At 42.2% G+C, this 14,921-nt stretch overlaps 3 protein-coding genes and 1 non-coding gene across 4 annotated transcripts in view; 2 read left to right on the forward strand and 2 right to left on the reverse strand.

Moving 5' to 3' along the window:
• Positions 1–5,103, forward strand: part of eva1aa (eva-1 homolog A, regulator of programmed cell death a) — a 45,889-nt gene extending 40,786 nt beyond the window's left edge. The window contains exons 8-9 of the mRNA XM_089021793.1: positions 2,251–2,424; positions 3,461–5,103. Coding sequence (XP_088877919.1) covers positions 2,251–2,424; positions 3,461–3,840 — 554 coding nt within the window. The 3' untranslated portion in view covers positions 3,841–5,103. The remainder of the gene's footprint in view (positions 1–2,250; positions 2,425–3,460) is intronic.
• Positions 5,104–5,663: 560 nt separating this feature from the next.
• Positions 5,664–9,416, forward strand: efhc1 (EF-hand domain containing 1). Its single transcript, XM_089021792.1, has 9 exons — positions 5,664–6,150; positions 6,525–6,803; positions 7,086–7,373; positions 7,451–7,600; positions 7,685–7,877; positions 8,008–8,234; positions 8,322–8,697; positions 8,795–8,971; positions 9,045–9,416. The coding sequence occupies exons 1-9, from the start codon at positions 6,085–6,087 to the stop codon at positions 9,056–9,058; spliced, it is 1,770 nt and encodes a 589-aa protein (XP_088877918.1). The 5' UTR covers positions 5,664–6,084; the 3' UTR covers positions 9,059–9,416.
• Positions 9,417–9,682: 266 nt separating this feature from the next.
• On the reverse strand, positions 9,683–14,351 carry tram2 (translocation associated membrane protein 2). The gene is made up of 11 exons (XM_089021794.1): positions 14,173–14,351; positions 13,240–13,303; positions 12,999–13,108; positions 12,554–12,670; positions 12,421–12,479; positions 11,579–11,663; positions 11,410–11,480; positions 11,201–11,305; positions 10,973–11,116; positions 10,681–10,838; positions 9,683–10,423 (listed from the first exon to the last, which is right to left on the reverse strand). The coding sequence occupies exons 1-11, from the start codon at positions 14,290–14,292 to the stop codon at positions 10,347–10,349; spliced, it is 1,110 nt and encodes a 369-aa protein (XP_088877920.1). The 5' UTR covers positions 14,293–14,351; the 3' UTR covers positions 9,683–10,346.
• A 335-nt stretch (positions 14,352–14,686) lies between these two features.
• Positions 14,687–14,760, reverse strand: trnai-aau (transfer RNA isoleucine (anticodon AAU)). The gene has a single exon. It is a non-coding gene; the product is annotated as a tRNA-Ile (tRNA).
• Between the last annotated feature and the right edge of the window lie 161 nt (positions 14,761–14,921).

A 14,921-nucleotide genomic window follows, 5' to 3' on the forward strand; every position in this document is an offset into this window, starting at 1 on the left:
TCCAACGACTCAATTTCCCCTTATAGAAGAAGTTGTGCATAACCCCAGCCTTTACTGTAGCACCTTATAATGTGGTGCGCCTTATATTTGGAAAACATTTATATATTTATATATCATATTCTGAAAACTAAGCTCATTCATTGAAGATGCACCTTATACTCCGGTGCGCCTTAGAAACCGGAAAATATGGTATACTTAAAGTCACAAAGGATCAACTATTTCCATATTTATTTCTGAAAGGCCATGAACACACACACACACACACACACACACACACACACACACACACACACACACACACACACGCACACACACGCACACACACACAAACACAGACATCCATATGTATTTATATCGACACACATATAGAAATAAAATTGTATGTGACCACAATCATTTAAATTTATGGAACATGGGTGGAGACACAGAAATGGGTATACAGACACTCCCCAATTTAGGAACGAGATACGTTCCGAACAGTTGTTCGTAAGGTGAATTTGTTCGTAAGTTGCTTCAGTGCTATATTTTGCATGGAATGTATGTTTAAGGATTTTATATGAAACCTACATTGGTCTGTACTGAGAAATAAACATTTCATAAACATGTACATGTACAACTGGAGAAAATACTACTGAAGTTAAGACAAAAATGTTCATGCGTACCGCTGTTCGTAACTCGAATTTTCGTAATTAGGGGAGCATCTGTACAAAGAAGCATTTGGAAAACATATTCCTATTGATTAGGACGATAGATGTCTCAATGAAAAGGACAAATGCATCCGTTCATGACAGTGCCTCATGCTTGAAAGGTCATTGATCTCTTTGGAAGCGCTTTCCAACTTTCCAGCTCACCTGGAAAAACCGGTTTCCATCTTTGATAGAGGGATATGGGATGAATACTATAAGGATATGAGGGTGGAACGCGACACGTCGACATTAACAGCCGGCATTCCTCATCGCGTCGGCCGTCTGGTCTTTTGTCTTGTGATGAACTGTTTTGTCTCAGGAGGAAAACAGCGGTTTCTAAATATACCGCATGTTTGATTGATGACGGCCCCTCAATATAGTAGGTGCGTATATGTCATGGGAGAATGCTGAGCACGTATGCAAATGATGGATAGTTCGTAAGGTTAATAATGAGGTAAGCAGGCCTGCCTCACAGTCCAAAGTTCCAGTTTTGAATCTCAGCTCAGGCCTTTTTGTGTGCAGTGTGTCTAAAACGTGGACGAGCTTGATTGAAAACCATAAATTTCTCAACACTCTTTTTTTAAGTTTTATTATTAAGTCATTCACTGCCAAGCATGTGCAAGAATGTGTTCACTCCAGTGTCAGGGTTTTCGTCACTTTTTTGGTCATTGTCATGCAAATTCCAGGACCCACAGAATATTGAGTTTTAGGACTACCTAAACATTCGATTCAATGTAAAAATCCTTAGATTCTCTTCTTTCATGAGAAAAAAAGAGTTAATTCCTAAATTATATGCATCTGAAGTTATATGAGCTTCAAATGAGGATGGCTGTCCAAAATACAATGCAATATTGTATATCTATATATATATAATATATAGCACTTGAACAACAGCTGAAGCTGCAACAAAGCGCGAACATGGAAAAAAGGGAAATGCTGCCCAATCGTGGAAGGCAAAAAAAAAAACATTGCCAGAGGTCTGGCCAGCGCTTTATCGACACCGCAGCAAGAAAAACCAAAACCCGAACAAATTTGGGAATTACGTCATATTTTCAATTGCCGAATAAGTTTGGGAATGGCAGTGAATGAGTTAATTTTTAGCCCAGTTCCTTGCAGCTAAATAAGATGATAATAATCCATCATGATTCATTTATTTTTCCGGCTACCTTAACGTGTGCATGATTGGCAATTCTTGCTCAAGGCAGCAGACATTGATTAACGTCCCTCCAATGAGCGTATGTCGCTTTTGTGTGACAATTCGCTCAAACATGCTCATCCACCATGACTGAGAACATTCACCACAAGTGACAACATTTACAATGATTTTTTTTTCTCTTTATTTTCACATTGGTTGCCAGTTCTTCATGATCTGAGTCAATTTACATTCTGCTGCAATGGTGCCAAGTCATCTTGTCGATCACAAGACAGCTCGTGCGTTTCATACCACGGGATGACTCAGTGGTTCAATAGCACTTTGGCATGCTTTTTTATTCATGACCCAACCGGTAGCATCACGGCGCAACATGTGGTAAAAGACGATAACTGTCATTTCCTCCCACTCCAGATCGGAAGCGCGTCAGAGAGACCAGCGTCAACCAGGAGAGGTATCCCGAGGTTGGAAGAGGGGGAGGCGAGGCCCCTATGAGGACCCCGGAGATGAATCCCATTAGTAACTCCAATTCCAGCTCCAGCATGGCCCTCATTAGCAACGCTCTGGCGGCCTACACATATGCCTCAAGTAGGAACGTAAATACAGTATTTTCCGGAGTATAAGGCGCACTTAATAACCTTGATTTTCGTCAAAAGATGACCCTATTCCTTATACGCTGGTGTGCCTTATATGTGAAGTAATATTGAGGTCTCGCAATGACTGTCAGCAGCCACGACTCAATTTTCTGCCCGTAGAAGTCATGCGTCACCCCAGCCTCCACTGTAGCGCCTTATGTGTTTCGCCTAACATTTGGAAAACTTTTATATCCTGTATTTCTACATAATATTTGGAAACCCTTTTTCATTCATTGATGCCTTATACTTAGGTGCGCCTTATACTTAGGTGTGCCTTATATTGGAAAAAAAAACATTTGAAAATACACCAATCCTTGTGGGTGTGCCTTATACTCTGGTGCACCTCATACACCGTATAATATGGTAGACATGTGCGATGGCCAGTGAAAATGTTTCTTCAGACGTTATCTGTACTCATCCAAAGAGCTTCCTCAGCGAACTAAAGTTGTGCTGGTAACTCTGGCCCTGTATACAGTATATCCCGAATGGACAGACGTGGCAGTGCCCAACCTCTGCTCTAAGATTGGCGCAGCAGTAGCCTATTTCCTAAAGCTAATCCCATTAGCTCTGGTATCACCTCATTAGCATTACTTTTGAGCATTTGTTTATTTTGTGGAAACTAAACACATGCTCAAAAAATACTCAAGAAACCTTTTCATCAATGGACCGCTCTGAAAAAAAAAAGTCAATGATAACAATTGAAAAAAATCCCATTAGTCACTATTCTTTTTTCCCAATTTTTGCATGCAAGAACTTGAATGTTTTTAGACAGAGTGCATTCGCCCTAATTTGTTCTTAGAACCATCATGAAACAATTTTGGGCAAATGTAGCCCTTTTGTTGGACACAAAGAGTCAAGCCATGTCAAAAATTCCACATGTCGAAGGAACCGGAGAGTGAAATATTTGATTTGAAACAAAGGGCAATTATTGTGGTAACTGTCACATATCACTCATTTTTGTGATCATTATCTTTTCCTCTCTCCGCCAGACCACCCAGAGAGGACGGCTCTCTTCTTTGTCTGTGGTGTCTGTCTGGGCCTCTTCCTTACCCTCTTCGCACTGGTGGTCCAGATCTCCTGTCGAACCGACTGCCAGCCCCGCCGGCAACCGGCCGCCAAGAAACGAGCGCGCCCCGCCGACTCGTCTTCAGACTCCAGTGACTCGGACTCGGATTGGGATGCAAACTCGGACCTGTCGGCGCGACGGCATCGGCGCTTTGAGCGCACGCTCAACATGAACGTGTTCACTTCTGCCGAGGAGTTGGAACGGGCTCAGCGGCTCGAGGAGAGGGAACGTATCATCAGGGAGATCTGGATGAACGGCCAGCCTGACGTTCCCGGGACGCGAAGTCTCAATCGATATTACTGACCGCTAGTTTGGACGGAACGCTTTCTCAGAAAAGACTTCAGATGGCTCGCACCTGTCAACCAAACTTGGAAAGAGAAACCCTTCCTTTGAGGTCATTCGCCTTCTCCTTCGGGTATCACAATTTTCCCCCTAGTTGCAGGCGTATTTCCCCCACTTGCCCCCCGCTCTGCCTCTCGGCTGCAGCATACTGCCGGAAGCGAGGGGGGGAGGCAAAAGGCAAAACTGCCTCACCTGTGACCTCAAGGAAGCCTTTTTCTGAAGTAAGGCCCTTGTCTTTTTTTTTGTTTTGCTTCCTAGGACCCGTACAGACCTGCGGAGACTTGAACGTGATTAAAGAGGCAAGGAAGGCATCAGGCAGCTGCAACACTTGGATCTTTAGCTAGCATTCAAGCCCTAAGAGTGTACAGGACCCCCCCCCCCTCCCGCCCACGCCACCAGACCCCATCCACAAAGCTTTTACAAAGCCCAAAGATATTGCCTTCACCCCCCCCCCCCTCCCCACAAAAACCTCTGAACACTAATGAAATATATTTTATAATATTTAATAGCTTATTGATTTTTGTGTATTTTGGTTCTCATGTATGATTTATTATGAGATATTTTTATACTTTGGCAAAGGTTATCCGGCGCCTCAGGGATACAATCCTACAGTGTCTGTGTTTTTGCCTTCTAAGAGGGGAGACGGGGTCAGCCCTTATTTTTTTTTAATCATGTGCGTCGGCGTCTAGCAATTAAAAATATACGATTATGATACAGAGAGCCTCAGAGAGGTTTTTAATTAACCTTATTTTTGATACCAGATATGAAACTCACAGTGCAGTGCCTTTTCAAACTATGAGGTCTCTCTCACAGGGTCTGATGACTAGAAATACCAAATCATTGAGCGTAGTTCCTTCAGGTTGCATTTGCTTAAGTAAAATGCCTATTGAACAGGACTCCTATTTGGAAATATACATCGCTGTGTGATGAAGATCACATCAGCCATATTAATGTAAGCTATATACAATCCAGTTCTGTTTGTGCTTCTCTGATTTCAAGTGTAGAAATGAGCATAATCTTCTTTATTGTATTTTTTTTTTTACTTGAAAGCTGAGTATGGATAGCACACAGGACATATTAGGGTCACCCACATTGGGACAGCCTGTCTATGCTGTATCATTTTTAGAACATTTCTTGTTTTCATTTGGAGGTGAACACGCTGATGGCTGGTCATAACGAAGGCAGGAGGTGACTTCTGTGTTTGGAATAAACTTCTCAGAAATATGTTCTCTGATATTTTTCATCTATATATCATTTTTTTCTCATGCATAGTCTTTCTCTGTGTTTTGGGCTCGGCCCATCCGGCGGAAGGACAGAAAGGTGAAGGAACTGAGGTCGGAAGAAGCAATGACATTAAAGAGGAAAAGAAAACTGGTCAGAGGTCAAGAATAAACAAAGGGAATCTTAAACTATGTCAGGATGCCTGGATAAAAAGGGGTAAATGGGAGGACTGCAGGAAAGTTTGTTTTAGCAAGGCAAATGTGTGGCAAAGCCAAGTCCCTGCAAGCTCACTTGAGCCTTGCTCGCCCCTTAGTGGTCAACTTTATGTTTCACACCCTGCAAGAGTTGACAAACGCCCCCCAAAAAAAGCAGAAAATCCAGTTCCGCTAGCAGCGTGGTTTAGGTGGCATAGGTTAGATATTTTTAGTGGATGTTTATTATTTTTTTGAGCGGCGTTTCATTGATCCGACAGTGGTGCAACTCGAACATTGATTTTAAATGACAAATGTTTGCATCCCCTTGAAAATCTGGTGACTGTTACCAAAACGGGTGTTGAATGTTTTTGTGTGTGCATTTTTTCGTGTTGCGAAATACCGTGTCGTTTCGTGATGTCATCCAAACGCGTCGGTTAGTTTGTGTGTTTGCGTTTCGTCAACTTTCTCGTCAACTTTCGCACGTTTGAAATAAACGTTTTTAAACGTCTGAGGCGTCGCTCCGAAGCTCAGTTTCTCTCCCAGGTCTGACAATGACATCACCTTTGTTTTTGGACAGACGGTTAGGATGCACTGAAAAGTTATTAACCGAGACCGTGTGCCGGCAAACAAAGTTTGCTATTCACAGAAGTCACTTCCCGGAACCGAATCAAAATAAAAGCGGCTTGACGTCGTTTAATGTTCTCATTGCAAAAAAAGGCCAACATGGCAACAAAATAGTGTCATTAAATGTTAACCCGACTACTGTAACGTTCGTCCACTCGAAGCAACAATGTCACGCAAGTTGGACAACAACGGCTTGCCGTTCTTGCCGGGGTTCTCGTTCCAGGATGTAACGGTAAGCAGACTTTCCTCTCACTGCTTTTCTAACATTTGAGAAGTGTGACCTGTTTTAAGTCACCGTGCAGCGTATGCTTGTGCAACTCCTCCATTCTAACAGCACGCCATTTGCAATGTTACCAGATATGAAATGATTCAATCACATCGACTTTGGCTTCGGGATACTCCAGATACACCACATGCAATAATATCTGCAGTAGATGAGTGCATAGCATGCTCAGGTCAATGATATGGCAGTATTTCTTCCACCAGACTGTTGTGCATCTCCCTGAGGCACGATGCGCAATCCCGAGATTGTCAAAAAGTGGAAGACTGAACTTCATTTTGATGGTCTTCAACACATCTTATGAATGTTTGTTTTTACCTTTCTAGAAAACAGCCTTTCATCGCCCCCAGACATTGTCCTATTCCAAAGGTCTGGCATTGGCTCGCCCACCCAGGTTGGGCATCGGACTGGAACCTCTATTAACAGAACAGATGATGCACGAAGAGCTCAGCGGCATGGCCGGTGACATGCCGGACTTCACTTATGGCTCGTTTGACACCAAGTATATTAAAGACTTGGTTAATTTGTCCTACCATGCTGTTCCTGCACCCACTCACCCGGAAATTCAGCCGTTTATCCCAGCTTATGTCACTCTTGACAAGAAGGTATGATCCGCCAGATTTTTTTTTAACTTTTAAATCTAAACTGACAGTTTTTGAGACCAATATGGCTTGTTTTTCATTCAAGGTCTGATTGTATTTTACAATTGTGGCAAATGCTAAATTGGTATTTATTTCCCAGTTAAAAAAACAATTTTTGACATCTGTATCCAACCAGTGAAGCGGTTGCTAGCTAGTACTCTGTCGAATCTCAAATTAATTAATACTGCAGAGTTGCATCCGTGCAATGTTATAACTGCGTCTCGGATCACTTGGCTCTCTTTGCAGGTGCTTTGCTTCAAAGCGTATTTTGAGGAAGAAATGATCAACAGTCGCGTTGAGAAGCGATGTGTCCGTCATGTGGTTATTTACTACTACCTTGAGGACGACAGCATGAGTATCTCCGAGCCCTGGGTGCCAAATTCTGGGATCCTGCAGGGTCAACGGATCAAACGCCAATGTCTGCCTAAAAGGGAACCGGGGAAGTATTACCACTGGAAAGACCTCAACCTCGGCATTGACTTGGAAGTGTACGGTGTGAAGTACCACATCGCCCAGTGTGATGCTTTTACCAAGGTATGACACGCACGATTGACCCCGTATGAAAAACGCAAGGTGACACCTCCCGTCCCCCTGGTCGACTCCATTTGCAGGACTTTATGCAGCGTCAGGGCATCATACTGAACGCGTCTGAGGAAATGCCAGTGGATTCTTATCTCCAGGGGCGGCAAAAACCTCCGCCGACTTCCACGACGCGCTCTGAATTTGACAGCCGGTACCAGTTTCTCCACATGGATCGCAAGGTAAAGTCTGAAAAATTTAAGTAACAAGTTCTCCGTATATTATTGTGATTTGGAAATGGATCGTGGAACTATTTTCTTGTTCAGGTGCTCCGTTTTTTTGCCCTGTGGGATGATTCGGAGTCTGAGCTTGGAGAAACTTTGCCCGTTACCATCCACTACTTTCTGGTGAATGACACGGTGGAGATTAGGGAGGACCACAAACCCAACAGCGGCCGCTTTCCATTCCCGGTGCTGATGCAGCGACTGCGAATACCGAAGAAAATGAAGCCTGGTCATGGTAAGATAGTTTCTCGTGTTCACCAGGTGGTTCTGTTCAGATCCCCGAAAAAATACCCAACAATAGGTGTCAAACCGAAGCGATGGTTATGCAAGCACCACATTTTAGCTTCCCGTCGTTTGCCGTCCAGACCAGTTCCCAAGCTGTGTCATGGAGGATTCCGTTGAGGAAGTGGAGGAGTTCTTTTCACCAAAAGACTTCCAGGTGGGCGAAATGGTGACAATCATGGGACGCCGCTTCCTCCTGTATGATTGCGATGAGTTCACCAAAGACTACTACCATGCAAACTACCCCGAGATCAACATCAAAAGCATTGCGGTACCCAGGAGGATGGGCAAGTTTGAGGGCATGAAAAAGGTGAGACTGAAATAACAAATCACAACTAGCCATTAAGCCGGTGTGCAGCATTTCCTCTGATTTCCTTTTTCCTTGCCATATTTCCAGGAGATTCCTCCCTACAATGGCTTCGGATCACTGGAAGATTCCCTCCAGAGTTGTTTATCTCTACTCCCCGCACCCCCCAGAAAGAACGTGGTGAAGATGCTGGAGAACGAGCACAAAGTGTTGCGCTACAGCGCCCGATTGGTCACGCCCGAGGACGCGTCAGAGTCCCAAAGACGCAAAGATGCAGATCGACTTTTCATCCTGTCCTATTACCTCTCCAATGACACTATCTGTATTTACGAGAATCCCAAAAATAACTCCGGTTTTAAAGGCGGAGTGTTCCTCAAACGAACACGCGTTCCCAAGCCAGACACTTCGGTGGATAACCCTGATTTCTACTCACCATCGGATTTCTCCATCGGATCAATTCTGGACGGTGAGTGTTTTTTTTTTTTTTGTTACAATCCAAAAGACTGGGATTTTGTTCTGACCAACGAAAGCCACTCATGTCATTCTTTATTGCTCTCTTCTAGTTTTCGGCCACCGCTTCATCCTGACAGACGCTGACCTTTACGTCCTGAATTACATGGAGAACAACCCGGGCCAGATTCCATTGGAGACACTTGAAACCATACGCCAGAAGCTGCGATGCGGAGCCAATCAGACAACGGAACAAAATGGTGAAACCAACCAGACAACAGGAGAAAATGGTAAATTTGAGTGACGGATCAAATCCAAACTCCTTGAAAATTGGAGGTCAATAACGTTTTATATGCTTTGCAGAGCAACCATCATGATGTCACATGCCCAACGTGCTTAGGACCGGGACTCAAGCCTGCGGTTTGCTTCTAAACAAAATACTCTACACCATTTTTTGGAGAACATTTGGGACAGATTTATGGCTAAAGGAGTATCAGAGCCACACTGACGATCAGAGACTCCAATAAATGGTCTTACACTTTGGTGTCAGACTCATCCATTTCAAATATGATTATACAAACGCTGATTTGTCATTCATTGTCATAAATTATGACATTATTTCATCATGACTGACATTTGTTTTTCCTGAAAGCTTTTTAGTGTTATTCACAGCATCCGTGATGTGGACCACCACAAGATATCACCGGACTGAAACAGCTATCATATGTAATGTTTGTCTACATTTTACTTGCCACATTTTAAGGGGCTTAAAGTTTTGATAAAGCAAAATAACTTGACAATGAAGCCAGTGATTAAATGTTGCAAGTCTTGTACATTTACGGTTTGTATAGAGATAATTGTTATATATTTTTTTGGGTGGGGTGGGCATGTAACATAAAAAAATCTATTGAAAATATATTTGTGGTCTGCAGTGATTGCCAGGCAAAAACAAATGTGAAGTGACTGAAAATGAATCAAACTTTTTTTTTTCCTTTCAGAAAATTGCATTACTGTATTCATCATTGAACATAAGGACATTTCATGGAACGACCGACATATGGTAAAGTACATTACAATTGTCTTGGAAATGACGAATACAAAACCTTGGGAGTAAATTGGAAAGACTTCCTCCAGCTGACCACAGTCCCTTCTCCCCTTATCTTACCTTCGACATGATATAAGCTAACATTAAGGCCGGCTTACAACAAGCCTGTATCATGACATGACATCAGTAACATTTTTTGCTACTCCCAACAGACTAGATTGGGAAAAAAATGAAAGCTGGCTCAATGGCAATCAGACGAGCAATACAGTACGTACTTGGTAACGAGATTCCATGCATACAATCAAAGGTTTGCTCCACAGTAAAATCTGCTACAACTGTGTTTGTACACTTCTGGCATTTTGGCTGGTATGATATTCCTTAATTTTGGAAAGTTGGTCATGTAGCTGAATTATAAAGGGGAAAAAAGTATAAAAATAGATATTGATGAGGAGAGTAAATGTCTCATGGGCTCAAGGAATTTCCTTGGATTTCATTTCCCAGCATAAATTTGTAATCACAGTCACCGGGAGCGTGTCGGGATGACACACCAGCTCGCCCTCTTGTATTCTGGGATGTCAGCTTTGACCAGGCCACTGCTCTGCTCAAGTCCGAATGTTTCCTTAGGAGGATTTGAGTTTTTTGATCCGCGGAGAGGTTCCGTTCTCGGCTTTTAGGACTCCATTTTCATAATGTCCAACTAAATGGAGAATAAGAGACATGGCAATTAGATGACGAACAAAAAAAATCACAGCTCTGGAGGTTTTTTTAATATTAGGGTCATAAAAGCAGAAAATTCACATTTAGAAAAACATTGATTAATCGATCAGTAATCTCTTGTAACAGCCGTCTACACCTATGAAGTACTTTTCATTTATAGTCAATGACAAAAAAATGCCTATTGAGCAAATATGGGAGTATGGCCGAATGAGTTTTTTCCCCCTCTTGTGTACTCACGAGAGTCCCGCTTCATTGGCCGAAGAGCTTGTTTAGTGGCGGCCTTCTTGCGGACGGCTTGCTCATGTCGAAACTCCCTCCAGCGCCTCAGCTGGAAGCGGATAAACTTCCAGAGGAGCCACGATTGTGTCAGACATACCAGCAGAAGAACAGTCATCCTGAAAAGAACGGATTGACTGTTAGCTTGTAATCTTTTTTTATATTTGTATTAATGACAGACTCGTCATAGTTTTGCCACACTAGGTCTAAACAAAGAGCATCTTGTGAAGAATGCATTGAGACAATTCCTCACCTTACGAGGACAGTATTAAAATTGCCAGTCTCCAAATCAAGCACCTGATTGTCACATCGGGCCAAACCGAACCCGACGGCGAGAAACATGAGCGTGAGCGTCGACATGCGAGTAATGACAAAGCTGACCGCCCATATGTCAAACCTGAAGAGGACAAAGCCAATAATGGTATGTGTTCGTTTTAGTCTAATGCTTGGCTTTGAAAGTGATGAAATCTGGTCAACTTGCATTTTCTGATGGTTCTCGTCTGTGAAATAGAAGAGTCTTGCGATGTGGAAACCCAGCTCAGAGACATACTGGAGGAAGAGCAGGATCAAGCCCAGGCGGTTCAAACTAAAACAGGTCGACAAATAGTTTTATTCACTTTATTTTTTTATATGATTGGAATCATTTTGGCTTGTGAACATTTTAAATTGACAGGAAGACAGTCTGCTTACTTGAGCACATACGCTGCCAAAATGTGCAGTAGATACAAGCCGATGTACTGCAGCTGACGTGAGATCTCCTCCTGGTAAATGAGTGACAGTGTTTTATGTTCTCGTCATCAGTTTCCAATTGAATGTCTTTTTTTTTAGCCCGAGTTTAATCTCAGATGCAATCACTGACCTTGCGCACTTTCTGGAAGTAGAGTTCAGGCAAAGCGTGGAGCCAGTAGGCCAGCTGAGTGAGGTAGAAAAATTTAACCTGGAACCTGAATCACAAACCAATAAGGAGATTTTACACGTTCTTTGTTCACTAATTGTGATGAACATTCATATCACTTATTCCGCTTCTTCAAATAAATGAAAATGGTACGGTCCATTTGACGGATAATAATAATACATTTTATTTTCAAGCGCCTTTCTAAGCTCTCAAGGACACTTTACAAGCATCGAAAAAATAGATACAATAATTAATAAAATACAATGATGTCATTTTTGGTAAAATATTACAATCATGATAGAAGAGTTTCCCCCGACTAAATCAAATTGCACCGACTTTGATTTCAAGTCCTCTTTCGAAAAGTAACATTTACCTGAAGAATCTTGCTATTTTTTTTCTCCTCCACTTTGTGAAATTAATTTTACCCCTTTTGCCCAACTGTTCACAATAAAATATTTACTGATGGGGCCATTCCGCCAACCCGAAATGTTGAGCTTCCTTTCATGTCACTTGACAACGAAACATCAGTATGATGCCACCCTATTTTATTATTAGGAGAAATTCACATTCCCCACAATTTAAAAAAATGGTAGTCAGCTCCTGTGACATGTAAACAGGAAATTTATTTCTAAAAAAATAAGGCAACAGACACTGCAGTGCTCTCGCAATTCAGTTTCAGTTTTGCCATTTACGTCACAATGGAGCCTTTCCGCTTGCCCCTGAAAAGACTTGCACAGCCCTGTTGTATGATTTCATACTTTTTTTTTTGAATCAACACACCCGTAGAAGACATACATCAATCATACCTGAGGTGTGCATGCGGATAGTTTTCCCAAAGTCTGCTGGGATGCAAAACATATCCTTCCTGTAGTTTCAGAGACAACTGTTATAAGTCGTCCTAAAAGAAAATCGATGCATATGAAGAGTGCAACACTTAACAGTAATTACGATGTAGAAGCTCCACACACTTGACACCAAATGAAATACACACAGTTGACCTGACTCGTTGAACTTGGTGTTCTTGCTCTTAGAAAGGTGGAGGCGTCTGTTGATTTTCTGGAGGTGACAATGACACACGGCAGATTGTAAATGCGGATTCAACAAGTGTGCATGTCTTAAAAAACAGAAATAAATGAAGCGGAGGCTTCTGAACAAGAAGTGGCAGTTTAGATATGCTCTGGATTGTGGTCCCTGCACTCAAATTACACCACTTTTGGCCTACTTTCAAAACAACTGCACAACATACACTGCTAAAATGAAAATTTGTTTTTTTTAGAATATAACAAGACAGAACAAGAACTGTTTTTTTTCTAAACCAACGCCTACTTAAAAGGAACACAATCACTTATTGTACTTGCTGAGCCCTCATATTGGTGGTACTTACGTCCAGTAGATATTCCTGCACCACTGCATGCAGGATGATGGTAATAAAGAAGTAGAATAGGATGGTGGCACAGTCCTTCCATCCATAATGATACAATGTCACTTCTCCATCTTAAGGGCACAACACATCAGGTTGGTTGAAAACACCTTTACATTGGTCAAAAAAAATTCTTCGACATACGGCAACCTATCACCACATGTTTCACAATAACTGTCATGCACTTTATGCAAGGATACCATACCTGGGGTCAATGTTGTAACATTGTACTGGGGCTGTATAAACAATATGGCCGTCTTTGCTGTAGCCTGAAAGGTAAATTCAAATGGGCATTCGTGGTTGGAGACATGACAACACATGAATTCAGCTGGTACAGAAAGGGGTTTAACGTGAAATAATAGATATAAGTGTGATCAAATTAACGACCCGAAAAAACATTTGAATATCAGACTTTGCACGCAATCGTTCAGAAACCTCGAAAACTGGTGACTTTTAGGAGGACACCCCGAAACCTCTACAGAATAAAATGCTCGTTTTAATATTTGTTTGTTTTATTTCCAAAGTAAATCTGCATGTGATGCATGTATCTTATAACGCGTCCTTTGATGTAAAAATGCCGGTGGACAGTCTGCGGGTGAGGTTGAATTTAAGACGTGGCAGTGAGCAACAAAGTTAGACAAGTCTCGCTGTATATCGCTCATGATTTTTGTCCATCCGCCTCCCAAATAAGGGTCCAGCTCGCGGCGCGTGTACGTTTGGAATGCATAAACGAGGTCCTCGCTTTTAGTTTGAAGGCGAACGACACGTTTGCCTTCTTTATCCGGCTTATTTTCGTTCGTGTTTATGTAATCTGACGTGATTTTACCAACAATTCTGCAGATGCGCAGAAACTTGAGGCTTTAAATGCAAATAGTGTTTAGGTCGATTAACCTTTGTCAAAGTAGCGAATAACGGCTGTCAAGCAGTCATTTCATCTTATTTTCATTGCCATTGCATTGTCGACTACAAAGAACTGCTGGTCTCGAAAACGTCTAACAAGTAGTCGCTAAGTGCAAAACGTCCTGTTTGAGAAGTTACTATTTTCGTCTCCTTCGAGAAAATAATACGTCCACGTTGAGTTTTGCCACCAGAAAGAAGCTCTGGTGGAAGACGAAAGAAACTTGGAAGTCCATCTCACCTCGAACATAAGTCCAATCAAAATGAAAATCACCAAACTGAAAACAATGTCTGCGTGATTCTGGATTAGAAACTCCTGACTGAAGAAAGGGTAGCTTTTGTTTCTTCGACGAAAAGCCATCGTAGTTCTCTCTATTGGAAAATCTTTTCCCCCTTCTCCGGACTGAAGTTCAGTGAAATGTTTCCAGCAGAGTGCGCATGCGCGTCTTCATAAAGGGCGAGTGACAGAAATACATCACTTAAGGCCATTTGTATCAGGTGAAATCTGGTTTTCGACATCACATCTCGTTTATTGTATGTTTTTGAGCAACTACAGACATTTCCCCCACAAACGTGAAAAACATACTACGACACATTCCAAGTAAGCATATATTCTCTGTATTGTGAAAATATTTAATGTTACAGTTGTATTGCTTATTTCAACAAAACACTTGTTCCCATTTTAATGCATTATTTTATTTTTTCAATACGATGACGAGGAAGTTTCTCTCATTTGTTAAAAGAAGAAAAGATAGTGGCCCGTACGGGGATCGAACCCGCGACCTTGGCGTTATTAGCACCACGCTCTAACCAACTGAGCTAACCGGCCAGTGATTATATCGTCAGTGAATAGGATTTATGTATGAATAACATTCGTTCATTGACAATTGAGAGGCTTCGTTTGTGTAAAAAATTGCCCGTGACGGATGACGTAAGAGCGGAAGTCTATTTAACTGCCTCAAATTGACGTCTTCCCCCTCCAGTTCCACG

The sequence above is a fragment of the Hippocampus bargibanti genome, linkage group LG19, assembly GCF_051943395.1.
Source record: "Hippocampus bargibanti isolate YZ-2025 linkage group LG19, ASM5194339v1, whole genome shotgun sequence".
Classification (NCBI taxonomy): Eukaryota; Metazoa; Chordata; class Actinopteri; order Syngnathiformes; family Syngnathidae; genus Hippocampus; species Hippocampus bargibanti.

What these genes read in the sequence shown, in the direction of transcription:
- efhc1 (XM_089021792.1), top strand. Translation starts at nt 6,085, where the DNA reads ATGTCACGCAAGTTGGACAACAACGGCTTGCCGTTCTTGCCGGGGTTC. An exon ending in ATGTCACTCTTGACAAGAAG is followed by an intron (nt 6,804 to 7,085) that starts GTATGATCCGCC and finishes CTCTCTTTGCAG; the next exon opens with GTGCTTTGCTTCAAAGCGTA. An exon ending in AGTGTGATGCTTTTACCAAG is followed by an intron (nt 7,374 to 7,450) that starts GTATGACACGCA and finishes CTCCATTTGCAG; the next exon opens with GACTTTATGCAGCGTCAGGG.
- tram2 (XM_089021794.1), bottom strand. Translation starts at nt 14,292, where the DNA reads ATGGCTTTTCGTCGAAGAAACAAAAGCTACCCTTTCTTCAGTCAGGAG. An exon ending in TGTTACAACATTGACCCCAG is followed by an intron (nt 13,109 to 13,239) that starts GTATGGTATCCT and finishes TGTGCCCTTAAG; the next exon opens with ATGGAGAAGTGACATTGTAT. An exon ending in TTTAATACTGTCCTCGTAAG is followed by an intron (nt 10,839 to 10,972) that starts GTGAGGAATTGT and finishes CGTTCTTTTCAG; the next exon opens with GATGACTGTTCTTCTGCTGG.